Raw genomic sequence first — 22820 nt, forward strand, 5'->3', positions numbered from 1 at the left:
ATAACTCTTTTTCTAAAAATATTTAACTATTCATAGAAATCAGTTCTGAATAAGTCTGAAATTCATTTTAAATTCAAGTTTACATAATGGAATTTTAATGTTTCATCAGACATTTTGAATGCTTGCACTCCTTCTAACAAAGCTCAGGAGAGAGAGCTAATATTTGTGCAGACTTTGCAGGGAAAGCTCTAGAATAGAAGAATGAGCTAGAAGGGTCTTCTACCATCTGTCTTATCCCTGTGTCCATGTGGGGACCTTTCCTGGACCATGGTCACTGTCAACACTACAGCTACCTCCATTTCTGCTGCCACAATTTCCACTACCAATCTGAACCAAGGTCCTATTCTGGCAGCCTGCTCAGGTATGCACATATGTTCCAGACAACATGACCCACTTGTCACCTACACTGCCCCTCGTGCCTTGGGACTTGAGTCTACAGTTGTGGCACTGTGTTTGATCATGATCATAATCATAATCTTATTTGCTCACTGTTACCCAGTGTGCTGCCTCTCTCACGCATATGTCCACAGATAAAATTACTAAGAATTCTCAGATGGCTTAATAGAACATTAAACCAAGTGGGAGCCTTTCTGGTGGGAGATGTCCTTTAAGACTGTAAAAATTGTGCTCTCGTGAAGCAATTAGTAGAATAAGGATTCTTAGTAGCTTTACTAAAAAATTAGAAAACTAAGGTTTGAAAAGTCAAGTTTATATAGCTAGAAAACTACAGAACTAGAGATTAAACCAAAATATATCTAATCCAAAAGTTAAATTCTTAGTTGTAATGTTGTGACCTATAGAAAAACTCAATCCTTCTTAAATTAGTTGATCATAGAAACTGCTGATGGCTTATTCTGTTAAAGCAGTAGCGCTCTTTCTATATGGTAGTGTCTTATTACATGACAAAACACCCTCAGAGAAGTATATTCACAGATCAGTCACCCTCTGTTCAATTTGAATTTCAGTAAACAACACTTAGTATAAATATATTTTCAAATATTGCTTATCCTTGCAAATAAATGGCTCAGCTGGATTTCAGACCTGGGCAGTGCAGTTGTGAAATGTGGGAAGATGTTAAATATTGCATAAAATATACTTACACTAAAAAGTTATTTATTGTTTATGTGAATTTCAAATTTAACCAGGCACCCTGTATTTTATCTGGCAATTTAACTTCTTAGCCTCCATTGATAGATTAATACTGATTCCCCTTCACCTTTTCCTAACCAGATCTAAATATAACCAATGGGGTGATTTTTTTTTTTTTCAAATCTTTTGATCAGAGTTGGTAGCTCTTTATTACTCACAAAAACAAAACAAAATGCTTCAGGATTCAAACATATAATTTTTGCTCCTCTTCCAGCCCTGAGTTCTTGTTCTATCATACACACAAACACACACAAAGCCACACACTCAGGAACATTTCCTGTCTTCTCTACCACCTCACCATCTGCTCCTCTCTTCATCATAATGACCTACCATCTCCATTCTTGCAGTCTATAGTATTTTTTTAAGGGAGTGAAGGAAACGGCATGAAAATGTCACATTAAGGAAGTAAAAGAGTTTGAATCAGAGTAACAGAGCCTGCTTTTCTTGTCCCCTTGTATCTGTGAGGTGTTTTTTCATTTCCTTGTGAGTCATGGTCTTTCCCATGCTTTGTTGAATCACAGAGCCCTTGGGCATATATGCTCTGGTATCAGTTGTTTTACACGGACCAAAAACAAAAGACAAAACAACAACTTTTCTTCCAGAGCTTAATAAGCTCTGAGCTGAATTCTTTATTCCTTTGCTGCTTTCTTCTTCACTTATCATTTTCATCTTTTTTTTTTTTCAAGCCTTCAGCTGAAGGCTCAGACAATTTCTTAATTAAGATTGTGATTTGTGACTTACCCCAACTCTCCGAACTATTTGTCTTGATGGTATTTCCTTTTAAACTGGTCAACAGATCTTTGCCATTTGGATTTCTTCACTTTCTTCTTCTCAATCCCATCTTTCCATGGTATTCCCTCTTCTTAGACAAAAGAGTCATTTGGATTTTCTAGAACTGTCCTTCAGAAAATATCTGGCATGAGTCAACCATTTCCATTAGGAAGTCACCAGATAGAACTTGTAAGTCAGCCTAATTACTGTCTGGGATTTGACAGTTCTTACATCTGTGGAAGCAGAGGCAGGGGTGGGAGAGATTAGCAGTGTGTGAAAACCACCTCTTCGCAGCCCTTGCTTAAATTTTGGAAAGGGAGCCTATAGAAAACTTTAGTACAGATGAGACCAACATCTATCAAGATGTCTCTTCAAAGTAATAGCTGACTTAGCACAATGGAAAAAGCAATCATTTATATGTTAAAATCTTGATTCTGCCACTTACTATCTGTGTGGCTTTGAGTTTATTAGCCTCTCTGAGCATTGATTTCTTCACCTTTTACTAATAAGATAGTAATACACTTCAAAGTGCTCTTGTGTAGATTAGAAATGATTTAACAAAGCCCATGACACATGATAGAAACTTAATAAATAGATTTTATCTTTATTGCTATAGTTTCCTAATTAGAAATTTAAGGTTAAAAGCCATTAAGATAATATATTTTTATGTAAGTGGAGCTACCATTACATCTGTGAATTTTAACTGTTCTCGTGATTTGAATTTGTTCAATATAATTGGTCTATGAGAAAATGAGGGAAACAATGATGTGTCCTTTAACTATTCCAAAGGGCTATAGGCCATATATAGTTTCATTGCAAAAGAAGAATCTTCCAGTGTTACGTACAATACAATTAGGAAAAAAAACCCAAAGGTATTATAAGTGTCAGTCTTGTTTTGTTTTCTCATTCAGATATTTGCTGTAGCCTAAGGTGCAAATTAAATAGATTCATTTTGTGACAGCTGTCTCATACCATAATTATTTAATGACAGTCTATGTGTACAATTTTTGAGTGTAGACTTATAATTTTATGAATCTAATAATGTACATTAGTGCTTTTAAGACATAAAAGCAAATGAAATTTTATGATTCAAGAAAAAATCCTGAGTGTTTCAGAAGCAAGCTCTTTATACAAGAACACTATTTCCAGTAAATTTCTTGATTGTAATTCCCTATGACTACAATGATGTGTCAAAGGGTAAATAATTACACTTACACATGGAAACCTAGACTCAAGGAGGTAAAAAAAAAAGTCCAGTTGAGGGTCTAGATGGAATGTGGCCAGCAAAAACAATGAAAACAAAACAAGTGGCTAGAAAATTTAGTGGTTTCCATACTTTATGAAAAGTAGACTCTCTAGAAGATTCAATTCAGTTACTATAAAAAGCACAGTATTGTGGGATGTGAAGGATAATAAAATACATATAATAAGTCAATATTTAATAAATTATGTTACAGTACTTTTTTCTTTGGCACATTTTTTTGTACATGAACAACTCTCTATCTTTGGAGTTGGTATTTTTACAATAAAAAGTTTATAAGAGAAAGATGCACTTTTTAAAATCCAAAGTGGGGTTTGTTTTTAGTTGAGAGAAAATAATAATTTTGAAAGCCAAGCTTTGTCAAGGAATAAAAATATTTTTCAAATGTTTTAGCTCCAATTACTTTTAGATCCAGTTCTGGATAAGATCATTAAATTCCCTCCACAGCATATAGAGAATATTTCTTTCTTCTTTAAACCAAACTTTGAGGATTATTTCTTCAGGAAAGGAAGTTATGAAGCAAGGTGAGTCTACACTGGTGCAAAGGAGGAAGTGGTCACTCCATTCTTTCTACCTGGGTAAATTGTGTGTGGGGGTGAGGGTAGGGGATGTGTGTGGAGAAACAGCGCTGGGAAGAGTGGTTAGATACACATGTTCTCCTGTTTCCTCCTGAGGTAGAACTCCAAGATGAGTGGAGAAGCAAGTAAAAACAGAAATGGCTAAGTCCAGAAATGCTGGAACTGTGATAGCTAGGGAAAGCTATGAAGTTCTAGGAGAAGCCCTGTATGTGGTCTTACTGAGTTTGATAAAGGAGAGATGTTGCACATTTGAGAGAGAAATGTTTAAGTATATAGATAAACCTGAGGCTTATTTTTCAAGGCCTACTCTACATACAAGGAGAAAGGCTATTTCCATGTACTTCAGTGATGACGTGTGGAGGTGCAGAGACCTGGACCCGAACTGGTCACAGAAGGAAAGGAGTTGGAGACTAGGAGCAATTGGCCAGGATCAGACTACATTGCTGGGTGTGGTCATGCGATCCTGAAGATGAGCTGGGCAAGGAAGCCTCAGTATCAACTATGGACCGGATCAGAAAGGAGCAAGGATCAAGAGAACACCCCAGGAATCAGAGGTCTCCACTGCTCAGCTACCTTAGTCACAAGCACTATTTATTCATATGTCAATATACTTGGAGAGGACCAGAGGAGGAGTAAGAAACCAAGAGAAAAATATAGTAAAAATGGACATTTACCTGAAGAACAACCTTTAAACCAACCTAATAGAAACTGTAATTTTGAATTCAAGAAATCAATCTATTCCAGTTAGGGAGTAAAAAGTTGAAAGAATTTAAATGTGAAACATAGATATCTTAGTTCTGCTGCACATTGCCCAGGGTAAAGAAGTGCCAGGGGAAAGATGGCATCTTTGGCAGAAAAAGAAAAGTGACCATATTTCTTTGCATATCTGAGTGTAGTGAGTAAATGTTGATCTCAATACATCTCCTAAAATAGAAAAATGAAGAATGGAGAAATTACTTAGAGCTGAGTCTCTCCTCCCACCTGCCATCTCTGTTCAATCATATTTATAACATATCCCCCAGTGATGGAGACCATGCAACATATTAAAAGAAATCAAGGGCAATGATGAACAGATCCACATAAACTTAACAGTTCACAAGTATCATCTCTCCAGGAGAGGACTTCCTTGGTAGCTCAGCTGGTAAAGAATCCACTTGCAATTCAGGAGATCCTGGTCCGATTCCTGGGTCAGGAAGATCTGCTAGAGAAGGGATAGGCTACCCACTTGGCCTATCTTGGGCCAAGTATTCTTGGGCTTCCCTGGTGGCTCAGCTGGTGAAAAATCTAACTGCAATGCAGGAAATCTAAGTTTGACCCCTTGATTGGGAATACACCCTGGAGAAGAGAAAAGCTACCCACTCCAGTGTTCTGGCCTTGAGAATTCCTTGGACTGTATAGTCCATTGGGTTGCAAAGAGTCAAACAAGACTGAGAGACTTTCACTTTTCCTCAGTTAGAAATTCAATCAAATCATTTAATCATGAATGCAGAAAAAGCAAACAGCAGAAAAGATCAGATCTAACAAAGCAAGCATTGAAAATGTGAATTAATAAAGAGGAAACAGCAAACATTTGACCAATTCCTGACTTCTAATTTATTTTGATTTTACATGAATATAAAATAATGATAATAATGATATCACTTGATTGTCAATCATTTTCTTCATTAACTCAAAAGTCTTGAGACAGCCATTTTTACAAAAAAAACTATTTCTTAAACAAGATATTTATATACTTAGAAAAGCCTAAATTAATCTGATTTAGACAAATTATCAAACATTTTAGAATCTATTTTATAGGCTATAAAATCGAAGTCACTAAAATATGGAAAATTCAAGATTTAAGAACATAAGCAAAAATGAAATAAGATTTTCAAACTTGCAGGTACAAATTCTAGGAATTTAATATAGTTATATAACTAAAATATGGAATAGATATTTATCTGTTGGTATGGGAATAACCAGAATTATCCAAGAATATTGCATTTAATAGACACAAAATTGTACCAACTGCTGTTTAAAGTTAACTTAAAATGATACGATTTTAACAAACTCAGTCAAGTGAATTTCTTTCCCTGAACTTTAGATGATTATCTTTCCTTCTTTTCTGTTACAGAAAATAATGTGAAGGCTGTGGTTTTATTTCTGGTGTAATCTTCATTAGGATTTTCTTTTTCCTTTCTATTTAAAAAAAAATCATTTCAAAATTACAGAAACTTGCAAAAATATTACAAGAAATTTATGTTCTCTGTGCCATTTGTAACATGCAATCATCATGTCTAATCACTCCAACATAGGTGCTACAGTGTGTATTTCCTATAAACAAGGGCATTGTTCTAGTACAGTAAAATCTTCCCAGGCGGTGTTAGTGGTAAAGAACTCACCTAGCAATGCAGGAGATGTAGGAGACGTGGGTTCAATTCCTGGGTAGGGAAGATCCTTTGGAGTAGCCCAAAGGAGTAACCTACTGGAGTAACCCACTCCAGTATTCATGCCTGGAGAATCTGACAGAGGGGCCAGGCAGGCTATGGTTCATACTGTCTCAAAGAGTTGGACATGACCAAAGTGACTTAGCAAAATCATCAAAATCAGGAAGCTAACATAAATACATTACTACATCCCAATCCAAATACTCTCTTCAAGTGTCATTAATTATCCCAACCATATTCATTATAGCCAAGGCACCCAGAATCACACACTACATTTGTGGTTTAGATCCATTCAATCTAAAAGAGTTCTTAAGTCTTTCTTTGATTTTCGTTATTCTAATATTTTTGAAGACTATCAGCTCAGTTCAGTTGCTGAGTTGTGTCTGCCTCTTTGTAACCCCCATGAACTGCAGCACTCCAGGCCTCCCTGTCCATCACCAACTCTTGGAGCCTACCGAAACTGTCCATCAAGTCAGTGATGCCATCCAATCATTTCATCCTGTCATCACCTTCTCCTTCTGCCTTCAATCTTTCCCAGCACCAGGGTCTCTTCTAATGAGTCAGTTCTTTGCATCAGGTGGCCAAAGTTTTGAAGCTTCAGCTTCAGCATCAGTCCTTCCAGTGAATATTCAGGACTGATTTCCTTAGGATTGACTGGTTTGATCTCCTTGCAGTTCAAGGGACTCTCAAGAGTCTTCTCCAACACCACAGTTCAAAAGCATCAATTCTTCAGTGCTCAGCTTTCTTTATAGTCCAACTCTCACATCCATACATGACTACTGGAAAAACCATATCTTTGACTAGATGGACCTTTGTCGGCAAAGTAATGTCTCTGCTTTTCAATTTGCTGTCTATGTTGGTCATAGCTTTCTTCTAAGAAACAAGTGTCTTTTAATTTCATGGCTGCAGTCACCATCTGCAGCGATTTTGGAGCCCAAGAAAATAAAATCTGTCACTGTTTCCATTGTTTCCCCATCTATTTGCCAGGAAGTGATGGGACCAGATGCTATGATCTTAGTGTTTTGAAAGTTGAGTTTTAAGCCAGCTTTTTCCACTCTTCTCTTTCACCATCATCAGTAGGCTCTTTAGTTCCTCTTTGCTTTCTGCCATAAGGGTGGTGTCATCTGCCTTTCTGAGGTTATTCATATTTCTCCCAGCAATCTTGATTCCAGCTTGTGCTTCATCCAGCCCAGAATTTTGCATGATGTACTCTGCATACAAGTTAAATAAGCAGGGTGACAATCTACAACCTTGCTGTACTCCTTTCCCAATTTGGAACCAGTTCATTGTTCTATGTCTGGTTCTAACTGTTGCTTCTTGACCTGCATGCAGATTTCTCAGCAGGCAGGTAAGGTGGTCTGGTATTCCCACCTCTTGAAGAATTTTCCATAGTTTGTTGTGATCCACTTAGTCAAAGGCTTTAACATAGTCAGTGAAGCAGAAGTAGATGTTTTTCTGGAACTCTCTTGCTTTTTTGATGATCCAAAAGATGTTGGCAATTTGATTTCTGGTTCCTCTTCCTTTTCCAAATCCAGCTTGAACATCTGGAAGTTCTTGGTTCATGTACTGTTGAAGCCTCACTTGGAGCAATCTGAGCATTACTTTGCTAGCATTGAGATGAGTGCAATTGTGCAGTAGTTTGAACATTCTTTGGCATTGCCTTTCTTTGGGATTGGGATTAAAACTGACCTTTTCCAGTCCTCTGACCACTGCTGAGTTTTCCAAATTTGCTGGCATATTGAGTGCAGCACTTTAACAGCATCATCTTTTAGGATTTGAAATAGCTCAGTTGAAATTCCATCACTTTCTCTAACTTTGGTTTGTATCTTTTCTACAGACTCTCTTCAGGTGAGTTTTTGCCTCTTTGGCAGAAATGTCACAGAAATGATGTTGTCGTGTATTTGTTATACCCTGTCAAAGGGACCACAATTTTGATTTGCCCCATTTCTGGTCTCATTAATTTTCATCAATTAACTAAGAAGATGTCTTTCAGGCCTTTTCACTGTGATAATTTTTTAAAATAGTAGGTAATTTGTGGGTAATATGCCAAGTCTATGCAAATATTCTAATCTTCATCAACTTGCACTTACTGGATTTCTCATCCAATTTTTTTCTGCCTGAATCAGTCATTACTAACTTGATTGCCAAGAGATGATTTTTATATAATCCCATCATTCATTTCGCATTCATTGTGGATATCCCACTGTAAGTCAAAACTATTTCTAATAAAGAAACATGAATGTAACATTCAGTTATTTATAAGTGTTGCTTTGTAGCTTCCTATTTTACTTAATGAATTATAATCTGTTGCTATATCATTTATTTGGATGCAACAATTATCATAGATTTGAACAGTGGGGTCCCCTTTACTCTGGCTTTAGTGTCTTTTTGGCAAGTTCCCATAATTGAGTACTTCCATAATTTCTGTCAGGACAAAATGTTCCAAGCTCATCCTGGGCTTTTTGTGATCCAGTTGTTTCTCTAAAATCTCTGGTTACCATAATGGAGAATGGTATTTAGAAACTAAGATCTGAATGCTAGATGTGACCATTGCTATTGGGTTATTGTTCCTACCAAGCTCTCCTAGTGGACAGAGCTAAAGAAGATATGTTTATCAGTAACTACCTAGGTAAGTGTATGTACATATTTACATCTATATTTCTTTATCATTGTAGTGAAAACTAAATTCATCACAATATCTCCAATTTCAACCCAAAGTTACAAGGTTCACTCAAGCTTTCTTTCTTTTAATACTGTAACTTCTTTCTCATTCTGTGAAAAACCTAGCTCCTCCTTTAGTCCTTGGTATATTTATTTGTTTTAGTTCAGTTCAGTCACTTGGTCGTGTCTGATTCTTTGCGACCCCATGAACTGCAGCACGCCAGGCCTCCCTATCCATCACCAACTCCCGGAGTTCACCTAAACCCATGTCCATTGAGTCGGTGATGCCATCCAACCATCTCATCCTCTGTTATCCCATTCTCCTCCTGCTCTCAATCTTTCCCAGCATCAGGGTCTTTTCAAATGAGTCAGCTCTTCGCATCAGGAGGCCAAAGTATTGGAGTTTCAACTTCAGCATCAGTCCTTCCAGTGAACACCCAGGACAGATCTCCTTTAGGATGGACTGGTTGGATCTCCTTGCAGTCCAAGGGACTCTCAAGAGTCTTCTCCAACACCACAGTTCAAAAGCATCAATTCTTCAGCACTCAGCTTTCTTTATAGTCCAACTCTCACATCCATACATGACCACTGGAAAAACCATAGCCTTGACTAGACAGACCTTTGTTGATGAAGTAATGTCTCTGCTTTTCAATATGCTGTCTAGTTTGGTCATAACCTTCCTTCCAAGGAGTAAGCGTCTTTTAATTTCATGGCTGCAATCACCATCTGCAGTGATTTTGGATCCCAGAAAAATAAAGTCAGTCAAGCTATTACTGAGTAATCAATTACCTGACTCCTGCTCATTCTGCTACTTCTATCTACCACTTCCCGCTTCTGAGCTCCTATGTGAACATACTCTGCACGACTCCAGAGTTAAGCCAGCCTGCTGCCACTGGCACTTCCCTGTATGGATGCCCTCATCCTAGGTGAGCTTTTTGTAACCTCCACATATAGACACCTACAGGATTCCCTGGTGACTCAGCAGTAAATAATCCATCTGCAATTCGGGAGACTGCCTGCGATGCAGGAGAGGCAGATTTGACCCCTGGATTGGAAACATCCCCTGGAGAAGGGAATTACTACCCACTCCATTATTCTTGCTTGGGAAATCCTATGGTTAGAGAAGGCTGGTGGGCTACTGTCCAAGGGGTCTCAAGAGTCCGATACCACTTAGCAACTGAACCACCACCACCATAGACACCTACCTCCCCCAGACCCATTTAAATGATTTGGGACTGAATTCTTAAAGGAAAAATGGAGAAAACAACCAAGGAAGGAAAGAGGAAAGCAAAGAAGTAAGGAAGGAAGGGAAAAGCACTTGCTTGATAGATTTTTAAATAAACATCATATTAACATTTAGAAACACTTGAAGAAAGAATTTGTACTTCCCCCAGTAGCATATGAGAGGACCTCCTCTCCATATCTGTGCTGAGATCTGGTATTAAAGAGATTTTTAAATGCTCATTTAATGGATGCCCATGATATGTCTCTAAATCTAGAGTTCCCTGATCTCTACTGAGATTACAAATTTTCCCATGTTTATTGGTCACTTTTGTTCCTTTTTGGGGGTATTTTAAACTTACTAGAAAGTAACAATTCTTTGTAGAAATTTTGCTCTAAAGCAAAGTAAAAAAAATGAGGCAGTGTCTTAACCGGGATAGGGGGGCTTTCAAGGATTTTCTTTCTTTCTTAAAAGTAGGCTTATCCAACATGGTTGTATGCTAAAAACAACAATCCAGTACAAAGTAGAAAAATTTCTTGCAGGAGAGAAAGGCCATTAATTTGTATAGTGACATCTTTTGATATATTAGTGGAGATCAGTGTTACAACCCAAGAACAAGAGCCTCAGGTAAGAATAATTGATCCAAGATCAACAGAAAGGGGAAGAGAGCAGAATGGGTGGATTCAGATGGAGAGTCTGTTACTTGTAGATATTTATTAATAGCAATACCTGGAGGTACCTCCAGGTATTCCCTTTTTGAGTACAAAAAAAAAAAATACTAAATGAGATAATGTTAAAATATTATGATGGGGAATACTCGTAAATCCATGGTTGATTCATGTCAATGTATGACAAAAACCACTACAATATTGTAAAGTAATTAGCCTCCAAGTAATAAAAATAAATGAAAACAAAACAAAACAAAAAAAGTGTATAGTAAATTATATTTAGCTTATTAAAAGTTACCTAGTTAGAGGTTCAAAATACAAATAGGCAATATCCAGATCATATATAAAGATGCAACCCTTATCATTTGCCTTTGACAACCAGCCCACAAAGCCAAACTACTATCTGCAACAACCAGTGCAGAAGGCCAAACAACATGCAATCAGCCACAAATGACTTGATCTTGATTAATAACTGATAACTTTCCTAGTATTTTCCCCCACTTCCAACTTAGGACCAACCAGAGAAAGTTAAATATGCCTGCTTTATCCAATCAAATACAATGCTTCATTTCTAATTAACTTTCTTAGAGTTTTCCTATGCTAGCGGCCCCCAATCAGGGTATATTTGAAATCTTCTTTTTTAATACTATAAAGCTTCGCCCACTGTGCCTACCTTTGAGTCTCTGCCAAACACAAATGATGGTGACTGACTCCCTGGCTGTATATAGCATGCTCTGAATAAATAGTCATTACTTGTTTTCACTTAGTTGGCTTTTGGTTCTATACTAGAGCTATATATATATATGTGTAGTTTTTTCAATTGACAAAATATTATATAGTATATATAGTTCCAGCTTGGTTCTATACTAGAGCTATATATATATGTGTAGTTTTTTCAATTGACAAAATATTATATAGTATATATAGTTCCAGCAGTAAGTCCCAGTGCTTTATTATCAAGGAATTGTTTAAGCATTGGCTACTAGGTAAAGCTAGAGCAAATGACTCAAAAATTATTTATTATAAATAGTGTTTGTGTACAAGTCCATATGAATGAATAATTGATTAATCTATTACTCAAGAGAGAACCCATATTTTCATTCTATTAATAAATTGATAAATTAATATATATATATACATGAATATAATATATATATGTATAGTATATACAAAAAGAGAGTAGAGATAACAAGCTATAAATGCTAAGAAAAAGAAGTAAGCAGAGGTTGTGGACAGAAAGTGATGAGGTAACTAGTTTAGACAACATGGTCAGAGAAGTTTCTTTGATAAGGTAATATCAGAGCAGAGATGTAAAAGAAGTGTAAGAGCAAGACTTGGAAGTATTTGCAGCAAGAGTTTCAATGAGAGAGAGAATAGAAATTACAAAGACTAAAGGCAACATGTCTGGAACTGAGTGAAGATGACGTTGGAAATGCCGGAGAACAGGAAAAGCAAGACTATACATGATCTTGCCTGCTAAGATAAGACTTAATTTTGTTCTGACTGTGCCAAAAAGGACTTTGAGGGTTTCATTCAAGACAGCAACATAACTTGACTGATATTTCAATAATGTTACTCTGATCATTGTATACAGAATAGACTGAGCAAGGCTAATTATGGAAGCAGCGATGCCAGTTAGGAGGCAATGCAGTAATTCAGATGACTAGTCATTAGATCATCGATTATGGTGGTAATAGTAAAGATGATGACTAGTGGTCAGATTCGAATATACATTTTGAAGATAGAAATGCTAGAATTTTCTACTGGATTGGATGTGGAGAAGAGTCTAGCATGACTTTAAGGTTTTTGTCATGACCAACTGGGTGAAGAATGTTACAGTTTGCTGCGATTTGAAAGTGCTGAAAGAAGCAGTTATAGGGCTAGGGAGAATTAATTGTTAAATTTGGTACATATTAAGCATAAGATGCTTATGTGAAATACAAGTGAGTATGTTGAGTGGAGATTTAGATATGCAAGTATGGAGTTCAGAGAGGAGATAATGACTGGAAATGTAAGTTTAGGACTCCTGGACATAAAGAGTGCATTTGAAACAAAGGAATTAGATGAGTCAGGCAAGTGTGATAGAGAAAATATCTGAAGGCTGAGCCCTGAAAACTTGCAAAATTTAGTAGCTGAGAAGAGGTAGAGGATTCAGCAAAAATTTTGAAGAATGAACATTTGTTAAGGAGTCCTTTTAGGCTTCCCTAGTGGCTCAGTAATGAAGAATCCACTTGCAGTTTAGGAGCCTGCCTGCAATGTAGGAGACACAGGTTCAATCCCTGGGTTGGGAGGATCCCCTGGAGAAGGAAGTGGCAACCCACTCTAGTATTCTTGCCTGGGAAATCCCTAGGACAGAGGAGCCTGGAGGGCTAGTGTCCATGGGGCTGAAAAAGTTGGACTCCATCACCACGCTCATATAACTCTTTGTTGACTTGTGTTTCAAGTATTAGATACAATCTACTGCCAAGGGTCACTAAAGTAGTATATAGTAATGTAGTATATTATAGTTTAAACATATCTCCTTTGTTAATTAGCAATAATTTAAAGCCAAAATGTAGCTGCAAAACTATTTCCTTGGGGTATTAACTCAATAACCTTTTGAATTAGATGTTTTTATCAGACACTAAAAGTACTGTGAATAATTGATGTCATGATAATATCTGCTGAATCCTTCAATTGTTTAGTGACTAAAAGTGTGTCTTGCAGTAGTAGGGACTGAATAAATATTAGTTTCATGCTGCAGTGTTTCATCAGCAGAAATTTAATGTACTAGCAAAGGATACTCTAAAATTATTACTGTAGATTATATTTTCCATTCATTTTCTTCAAGAGCATAAAGCAATATGAGTAAAAAAGGTATTTCTTGAAATAAGGATTCTATACCCAAGTTCTTTCATCAACATTTTCACTTCTAAATTTACTATGAGACTTTGGGCAAGCTGCATCATCCTTGTAGAGAAGAGAGTAAGCATGATGTTTTCTTGCTACATGTTGGGAGCTGTAGGACCAGATGGGATCTGTGCTGTCCTCAGAGTTCCCTGGAAGAGAGCCAGGAATAATGACAGTGGTGATTATAGGTGTGTTAGAAAATGCCTCAGTTGACCTGTTGTTGTTTTTGACATCACCCTATGATTGGCTAAAGAAAGATGGTATGTGACTGACTTCAGATTATCATTTTGAAATCATGGTGCATGCCTGACTCAGGTTTAAAGACCCAAGTCCTGGTCAAGAAGAAGATGGTATTGTCTTTCATATATTTCAGATTTCAGAGGAAAGTTTCAAGAGTTTCATTCTAGGGCCATTTACAACAGCTGCCAGGCAAAGGAGAAGATGCAATCTAATGTCAGAACCACTTTGAGATCATAAATTACAAGGTATGGAAAACAATATTTATGAGATTAACACATATTTTAAAATCTATTTTCTTCCTTATACCGTGTTATAGTTTCCTATGGCATGATCTTCCCTAAATGTACGTCTATGTTTACATTTTCTATCTCCCTTGTTCAAATTTTACTTTCTCTACTTGAACCTTAAATGAATGATAAGGCATTTTCAATGTGCTGCTTAGAAGTAGATTTTTAGTCAATTAAAAGATATTTTGGAAGGTTTAAAATGGTATTTGTTTGGCTTGAAAAGTCTAATTCAGTGTTTCTTAAAGTGGGTACCGTCGACTCTCAGATATCCTTGAGTCTTTCATGGGCTGGCGACATCAAAACTAAAGTATCATTTGTGGTTGCTCTGTGCTGACACTGGTACCGATAAAATCAAAGCAGTGATGTTTAAAATTGCTAGCACCTTAGTGTTAATCTTTTTCCTTTTATAGAGTCTAAAAAAAAAAAAAAATTGTTTCATTTAAGAATGTTCTTGATGAAGCAATAAAAATTAATTTTATTAAATCTTGCCCACTGAGTACATATTTTCTTTAATGTGCTAGGCAACAAAATGAAAACATGCATAAACACCTCTGCTGCATACTGAAGGATGGTGGTTGTCTTGAGGAAAGTTCTTGGACATTTGAGTCAAAAGCTGTAGTAGCTGCTGTTTATCACATAGTGCCATTTTTATTTTTACTTGAAACTGACAGAAAATACCATGGTAATTTAGACTTAGTTCTTTTATAGACAGTTTATTGAAAACTAATAAAGTGAGTCGATCACTTCAGGAAAAATAACTAGTAATGTGTTGTTTGTGATAAAATTTAAACTCTGAAGTGAAAATGAGAATTTTGTAAAATGTACCTAATCCTTTCAAATGGAGAGTTTTATAATGAGGTTGGTGGTGATATTGCATAATGAAATATGTCAGCATTTGGGAGATCTGTATGACTGTGTGAACTAAGTAAACCTATACTTCATAAATAGCTAATGCATAATATTTTACAAAATCAGGCACATCAAAAGATTCCCTCACAAAGTGACATAGATTGAGAGATTTTAGCATAATTAAATGCAACAGTTTCATTGATATGGCTTCATATTGCAACAACTAGCCTCTAAGAATCTATTGCTTTTCAAGATTTTGTGTAGAATTAAAGAATACCCATAATAATTTGAAAAGGCCACCAAGATATTCTTTCTTTTCAACTACATCTCTGTGGGGACAGAATTTGCCTAAAATACTTTAACCAAAACAACCCATTGCAATGAAATGAGTTCAAAAGCAGATAGATATAAAATGAGAGTCACAATTTTTAAAATAGTTTGAAAAATAATGATGTTATTTTTAAATGGCTATCTTCAATTTTAAATTAATAAATGTTTGGAATTTATTTGTTTTAATTCTAATACAGTAAATATTGATAGCCTATATAAACCATAGTTGTTTAGTGTTCTCAATAATTTTTAAGGATATGTCAGTTTCAGGAGAATAAAATATCTAAGTACCTTTCGTTTAATTCTTTGCAAGGGTGAAGTCAATCAGAACATAACTTTGTTATGATAGGGTGTTAATTTAATAGCCTTGAAGCTAGATTTTAAAAATATATAATCTCATAAAATGTCATCTGTTATTGTCTTATTTAGTGACTTAGTCCATCACATATTTAGCACAGTGATTATACATTTGATGATTGCATATCAGAAGCTTTAAAATGTTTAGCACTACTGTTCCAGGTGGTATTTTTTGTTTGTTTTAATGTCTATCTCCTGGTCCCAGCAAGTTAACACAATCACGTCCACAACCACACTGCTGCTGCCGTTGCTGCTGCTAAGTCGCTTCAGTCGTGTCCAACTCTGTGATACACCATAGACCGCAGCCCACCAGGCTCCCCCATCCCTGGGATTCTCCAGGCAAGAACACTGGAGTGGGTTGCATTTCCTTCTCCAATGCATGAAAGCGAAAAGTGAAAGTGAAGCCGCTAGGTCGTGTCCTACTCTTTGCGACCCCATGGACTGCAGCCTACCAGGCTCCTCCGTCCATGGGATTTTCCAGGCGAGAGTACTGGAGTGGGGTGCCATAACCACACTGGGGATCTCTCTCTATATATATATTTTTTGATGATCAGAACTTTGTGAGACCCTACTACAAGTCATGTTAGGTTTGTCATAGATTACATGATTAAAATCATGGAAGTATAATTATTCTGGAACAGAAAAAGACATCAGAGATTATGTAGCACAAACTTTCTTTTGGCAGAGATGGAAGCAGAGGCATAGAGAGGGATAGGTAAAAAACAGGGTGGTGTGTGTGCTCAGCTGCTCAGTCATGTCCAACTCTTTGAGATCCCCTAGACTGTAGCCCACCAGGCTCCTGCGTCCATGGGATTCTCCAGGCAAGAATACTGGAGTGGGTTGCTAATGCCCTCCTCCAGGGGAACTTCCCAAACCAGGGATCAAACCCAGGTCTCCCTCATTGCAGGTGGATTTTTACCATCTGAGCCACTAGGGAAGCACAGGTTATTAAGTGACTAATTCTAAAACTGGAATCTGGTTTCCTAGTCAAATATTCTTTTAACTATATTGCTAATTATTTTCTCCAGTTCTCCACCTTCTGATGTGTGAGATCTTTGATCTTGAGTGAAAAATATTCAATTACAATGGCACAGCAGTTCCACAGACCTAAATGGTGCTCTTTGAAGTTTTAACCCATAACTTCAGTCCACTAGGAGGGCCTATATTTATTTATTTATTTTTTCATTGAAGGATAATTGCTTTATAGAATTTTGTTGTTTTCTGTCAAACCTCAACGTGAATCAGCCTTAGGTATACATATATCCCCGCCCTTTTGAACCTTCCTCCCTCTCCATTCCACCCCTCCATCAACCTAGGTTGATACAGAGCCCCTGTCTGAATTTCCTGAGCCATACAGCAAATATCCGTTGGCTATATATTTTACACATGGAAATGTAAGTTTCCACGTTACTTTTTCCATACCTCTCACCCTCTCCTTTCCTCTCCCCATGTCCATAAGTCTGTTCTCTATGTCTGTTTCTCCACTGCTGCCCTGCAAATAAATTCTTCAGTGACATTTTTCTAGATTCTGTATATATGCATTAGAATATAATATTTATCTTTCTCTTTCTTACTCACTTCACTCTGTATAATAGGTTCTAGGTTCATCCACCTCATTAGAACTGACTCAAATGCATTCCTTTTTATGGCTAAGTAATATTCCACTGTGTATATGACCCCAACTTCTTTATCCATTCATCTATCAATAGACATCTAGGTTGCCTCCATGTTCTAGCTACTGCAAATAGTGTTGCAATGAACAATGGGATACATGTGTCTTTTTCAATTTTGGTTTCCTCAGGGTATATGCCTAGGAGTGGGATTGCTTTGTCATATGGTGGTTTTATTCCTAGTTTTTAAAGGAATTTCCATATTGTCTTCCATAGTGGTTCTATCAATTTTCTATGTTCCTTCTCTCATTTTCTTTCATCTTTTAATTGTTTCCTGCCCATTTTTAATCTTCTCTGCAGCTCCCCTTTCCCATCCTCAAACCTAAAATGAATTAACAATTTTAAAGTGTTACACTTATTCAATAATTGTATGTTTCCAGTTTTCATATATAAAAATCATCTTATCCTTATATAAATGTCTTTATCTTTTGTAACATTTTTGCACATATCTTTGCAGTATTTTTTATTCCTTTTAAAATGTGTATATAGCTTTCTCTACATGAGTCTTGTAATTTCTTAAGGATATTGCTAGCTATATTGTATAATTTTTTTGTTTTCTGAAAGAAATGCCTTTATTATAATTTATAATTGGCTAAGATTGTAAAGTTACTATGTTTGGTATATTTATGTCTTGAATCAAGCAACTTTGAAATCTTTTATTAGTTTAATAGTTTTTCATTTACTTAGTTTGCATTTTTTATGTAGGAATATTATTTTTACCTAACAGGTTTTCAATAGTTACATGTCCTTTTACAATTTCATGCCACAGCATATTATATCATGAACATAGAGAAAACTGTTAATATTTATAGCCTTCATTTTAACAATGAGAAAAATCAACTCAGAGGAAATAATAACCTATGTGAATACTACTTTGTAAACAAAAAAAAAGTATGCATGTTAATCTGTAATCAATCCCTACAGACTCTATTGAAATAGACTTAAGGTCATCTTCTCACTCGAAATAAAACAGCTGAAGGTTTACTCATGTAGAATTAAGAATAAATCATCCTCTTTTAAACTTTTATCAATATATTTGACAAATTGTTAGCTATTTTTAACGAACTTCTGAAAATTGTAAAATAATGATTACAACCAGTCTCTATCTTAAACGAAACAGTGACAAGGGAGAATAATTTGTAATATGTAAGATATGTCATTAAGCATGAATTTCTAATCTTGCAGTTAATGGGCCATCTAACTATAGCTTTCATGAGGACATTCTGACCAGTCAACATCACATAATGACTGCATTCCTCTATTGCAGGCATAAAGAAATTCTTACAGTAAGAAGTACTTGAATTATGCATAGATCAAGAGATAACTAAGAGATTAGTACACTCATTAGAGAGGAATGAACACATGCTTTAGAAAGAGATGGATATTAATGAACTTAAGTATTATGTGAATTTGGAATGGAATAAGAAACTGGCCAGAGTTGAACGAGAATAATTAGCACATTATTAGATGAGGAGTAAGTGGTGGCACAGATGGTAAAGAATTCTGTAATGCAGGAGACCAGGGTTTGATCTCTGGGTCAGAAAGATCCCCTGGAGAAGGGAATGGCTATCCACTCCAGCATTCTTGCCTGGAGAATTTCATGTACAAAGAAGCCTGGTGGGTTGTAGTCCATGGGGTCACAAAGAGTCTGACACAACTGAGTGACTAGCTCACACTTTTTTTTTTCAAAGTTGGGGGAGAAATTGCGAGATGATCCTCAGATCAGACTTGAGACTTCAAAGAGGAAAGGCAAGGAGCCTTTGGGTGATAACCACCCCTCAGCCTGGATGCTAGCTTTAACATACTATTATTTATGTTCAGTTCAGTTCAGTCACTCAGTCATGTCTCACTCTTTGCAACCCCATGGACTACAGCACGCCAAGCCTCCCTGTCCATCACCAGCTCCCAGAGCTTGCTTAAATTCATGTCCATTGAGTCAGTGACACCATGCAACCGTCTCATCCTCTCTCGTCCCCTTCTCCTCCTGCCTTCAATCTTTCCCAGCATCAGGGTCTTTTCCAATGAGTCAGTTCTTTGCATCAGGTGACCAAAGTATTGGAGTTTCAGCTTCAGCATCAGTCCTTCCAATGAATATTCAGGACTGATCTCCTTTAGGGTGGACTGGTTGGATCTCCTTGCAGTCCAAGGGACTTTCAAGAGTCTTCGCCAACACCACAGTTCAAAAGCATCAATTCTTTGGCACTCAGCTTTCTTTATAGTCCAACTCTCACATCCATATATGACTACTGGAAAAACCATATCTTTGACTAGATGGACCTTTGTTAGCAAAGTAATGTCTCTGCTTTTTAATATGCTGTCTATGTTGGTCATAGCTTTCCTTCCAAGGAGCAAATGTCTTTTAATTTCATGGCTGCAGTCATCATCTGCAGTAATTTTGGAGCCCAAGGGGAAAAAAAAAAAATCTGTCACTGTTTCCATTGTTTCCCCATCTACTTGCCATGAAGTGATGGGACCAGATGCTATGATCTTAGCCTTTTGAAAGCTGAGTTTTAAGCCAGCTTTTTCCACTCTCCTCTTTCACTTTCATCAGGAGGCTCTTTAGTTTCTCTTTGCTTTCTGCCATAAGGGTGGTTTCATCTGCATATCTGAGGTTATTCTTATTTCTCCTGACAACCTTGATTCCAGCTTGTGCTTCATCAATCCTGGCATTTTACATGATGTACTCTGCATATAAGTTAAATAGGCAAGGTGAAAATATACATCCTTGACATACTCTTTTCCCAATTTGGAACAATTTGTTGTTCCTTGTCCAGTTCTAACTGTTGCTTCTTGACCTGCATGCAGATTTCTCAGCAGGCAGATAAGGTGGTCTGGTATTTCCATCACTAAGAATTTTCTATGTTTTGTTGTGATTCACACAGTCAAAGGCTTTGGCATAGTCAATAAAGCAGAAGTAGATATTCTTCTGGAGTTCTCTTGTTTTTTCTATGATCCAAAGGATGTTGGCAATTTGATCTCTGGTTCCTCTTCCTTTTCCAAGTCCAGCTTGAACATCTGGAAGTTCTTGGTTTATGTACTGTTGAAGGCTCACTTGGAGTGTTTTGAGCATTATTTTGCTAGATTGTGAGATGAGTGCAATTGTGCGGTAGTTTGAACATTCTTTAACACTGCCTTTCTTTGGGATTGGAATTAAAACTGACCTTTTCCAGTCCTGTGGCCACTGCTGAGTTTTCCAAATTTGCTGGTGTATCGAGGGCAGCACTTTAATGGTATCATCTTTTAGGATTTGAAAGAGCTCAATTGGAATTCCATCACCTCCACTAGCTTTGTTCTTAGTGATGTTTCCTAAGGCACACTTGACTTTGCATTCCAGGATGTCTGGCTCTATGTGAGTGATCATACCATCATGGTCATCTGAGTCATTAAGATCTTTTTTGTATAATTCTTCTGTGCATTCTTGCCACCTCTTCTCAATATCTTCTGCTTCTGTTAGGTCCATACATTTCTGTCCTTTATTGTGCCCATCTTTTCATGAAATGTTCCCTTGATATCTCTAATTTTCTTAAAGAGATCTCTAGTCTTTCCCATCCTATTGTTCTCCTCTACTTCTTTGCATTGATCATTGAGGAAGGCTTTCTTATCTCTCCTTGCTCTTCTTTGGAACTCTGCATTCAGATAGGTATATATCTGCTTTTCTCTTTTGCCTTTGGCTTCTCTTCTTTTCTCAGCTATTTGTAAGGCCTCCTCAGACAACCATTTTGCCTCTTTATTTCTTTGATACTTGCTTTGATATACTATTTTTTTCCATAGTGTAACCCTGCTAGCCAAAGAAAGTAAATCAGTTTCTTAAATTCTATTTTTACCCCTAAATAGCAGCAGTCTAGTTTATTTCCAATTTTGTGCTATATCTAGTTCACAGAACCTCTGGAGACTACTTAATTCATTCTAGAACAGTTTCTTGGAGGTTCTAATTTGGATGGCTAAGGATCAAATTAAAGAGATAGTTTTCAAAATCAGTGCCATTCTCTGCTAGTAGTAAAGATATCCATTTAGTGAAACATATATGTGTATCTATGTGGGAACTTTGCTGTGATATGAAATGTATTGTTGCTCTGAAACATAGTAAAAATATGCGTAAAAAGGTGCACTAAGATGTATCAGGATCCTCATTACTGACCAGGAGAAATTTAATGCTCAGAGGATAACTTTGGAACATGATGTAGAAGATAAGTTAGGCTAGGGGCATTAGTTGGCATTTTCAACCTTCAGCAGGGGGGAATATTTTATTAATTATGTTTGGAAATTCTGGTGCATGGTGACAATAATAACAACACTGACTTTAATCTGTTTTGTTTTATTAATAGAACTATTTACAGGAAACATATCCCCTTTATTTTCTATATGCAAAATAGACAGCTTCCACAAGCCTTGATTTCAATCTTGGTGTACCACTGTTTTAGAGCAGCAAAGAATTTTTCCAAGTTATTTTGTACCCGAGTCAGATTTTTATCAAGCTATCAGTAAAGATATAAGCCACTTCAAAACTTAGATCCCAACTTTCCAGAAGCAATATTGTTGTTGTTTAGTCAATCAGCCATGTCTGGCTCTTCTGTGACCCCGTGGACTGTAGACCACCAGGCTCCTTTGTCCATGAGATTTCTCAGGCAAGAATACTGGAGTGGGTTGCCATTTCCTTCTCCAAGGAATCTTCCTGATCCAGGGTTGCAAACCACGTGTACTGATTCTCCTGCTTGGCAGGCAGATTGTTTACCACTGAGCCACCAGGGAAGCCCAGAAACAATGTAGAAGGTAAAAATGAATTGTGATTTGGAAAGTGATGTGACAAATCACTCAGTAAGTGTTAATTGGTCCCCTACTATGGGTCTACGTAAGACACTAGAAGACATCACAGAAGCAAACAATCCAGTTGTTGGTCTTTAGAGGTTAATATCCAAAACATATAAACAGCTCATAAAACTCCATATAAAAAACAAGCAACCCAATTCAAAAATGGGCAGAAGACCTCAATAGACCTTTTCTCAAAGAAGACATATGGATGGCCAACAGGCACATGAAAAAACGTTCAACATCACTGTCATAAGAGAAATGTAAATCAAAAGCACAGTGAGCTATCATCTCATACCTGTCACAATGGCTATCATCAAAAAGAACACAAATAACAAATGTTGGTGAGGGAAAGAGGGAGGGACAAAATAGAGGTAGGGGATTGAGAGGTACAAGCTTCTATGTATAAAATAAATAAGCTACAAAGAGATACTGTATAGTACAGGGAATATAGTCACTGTTTTATAACTTTAAAAAGAATATGACCTATAAAAATATTGAATCACTATTGTATACCTGAAACTAATATAAATTTTATAACAACTATATTAGAATAAAAATAGTATAAAAGTTATATGTTATTTTTATTTTATATGATGAAGAAATTGAGGCACAGAGAGACTAAGTGACTTAACCAAGGTCACAAAACAAGAGTT

At 36.6% G+C, this 22820-nt stretch overlaps 1 protein-coding gene across 1 annotated transcript in view; it reads left to right on the top strand.

The window, feature by feature from the left end:
• Positions 1–267: 267 nt before the first annotated feature.
• Positions 268–22820, top strand: part of TMPRSS11F (transmembrane serine protease 11F) — a 103814-nt gene continuing 81261 nt past the window's right edge. Inside the window, exons 1-2 of the mRNA XM_061145579.1 lie at positions 268–361; positions 3591–3705. Coding sequence (XP_061001562.1) covers positions 268–361; positions 3591–3705 — 209 coding nt within the window. The remainder of the gene's footprint in view (positions 362–3590; positions 3706–22820) is intronic.

The sequence above is a fragment of the Dama dama genome, chromosome 6, assembly GCF_033118175.1.
Source record: "Dama dama isolate Ldn47 chromosome 6, ASM3311817v1, whole genome shotgun sequence".
NCBI classification, from domain to species: domain Eukaryota; kingdom Metazoa; phylum Chordata; class Mammalia; order Artiodactyla; family Cervidae; genus Dama; species Dama dama.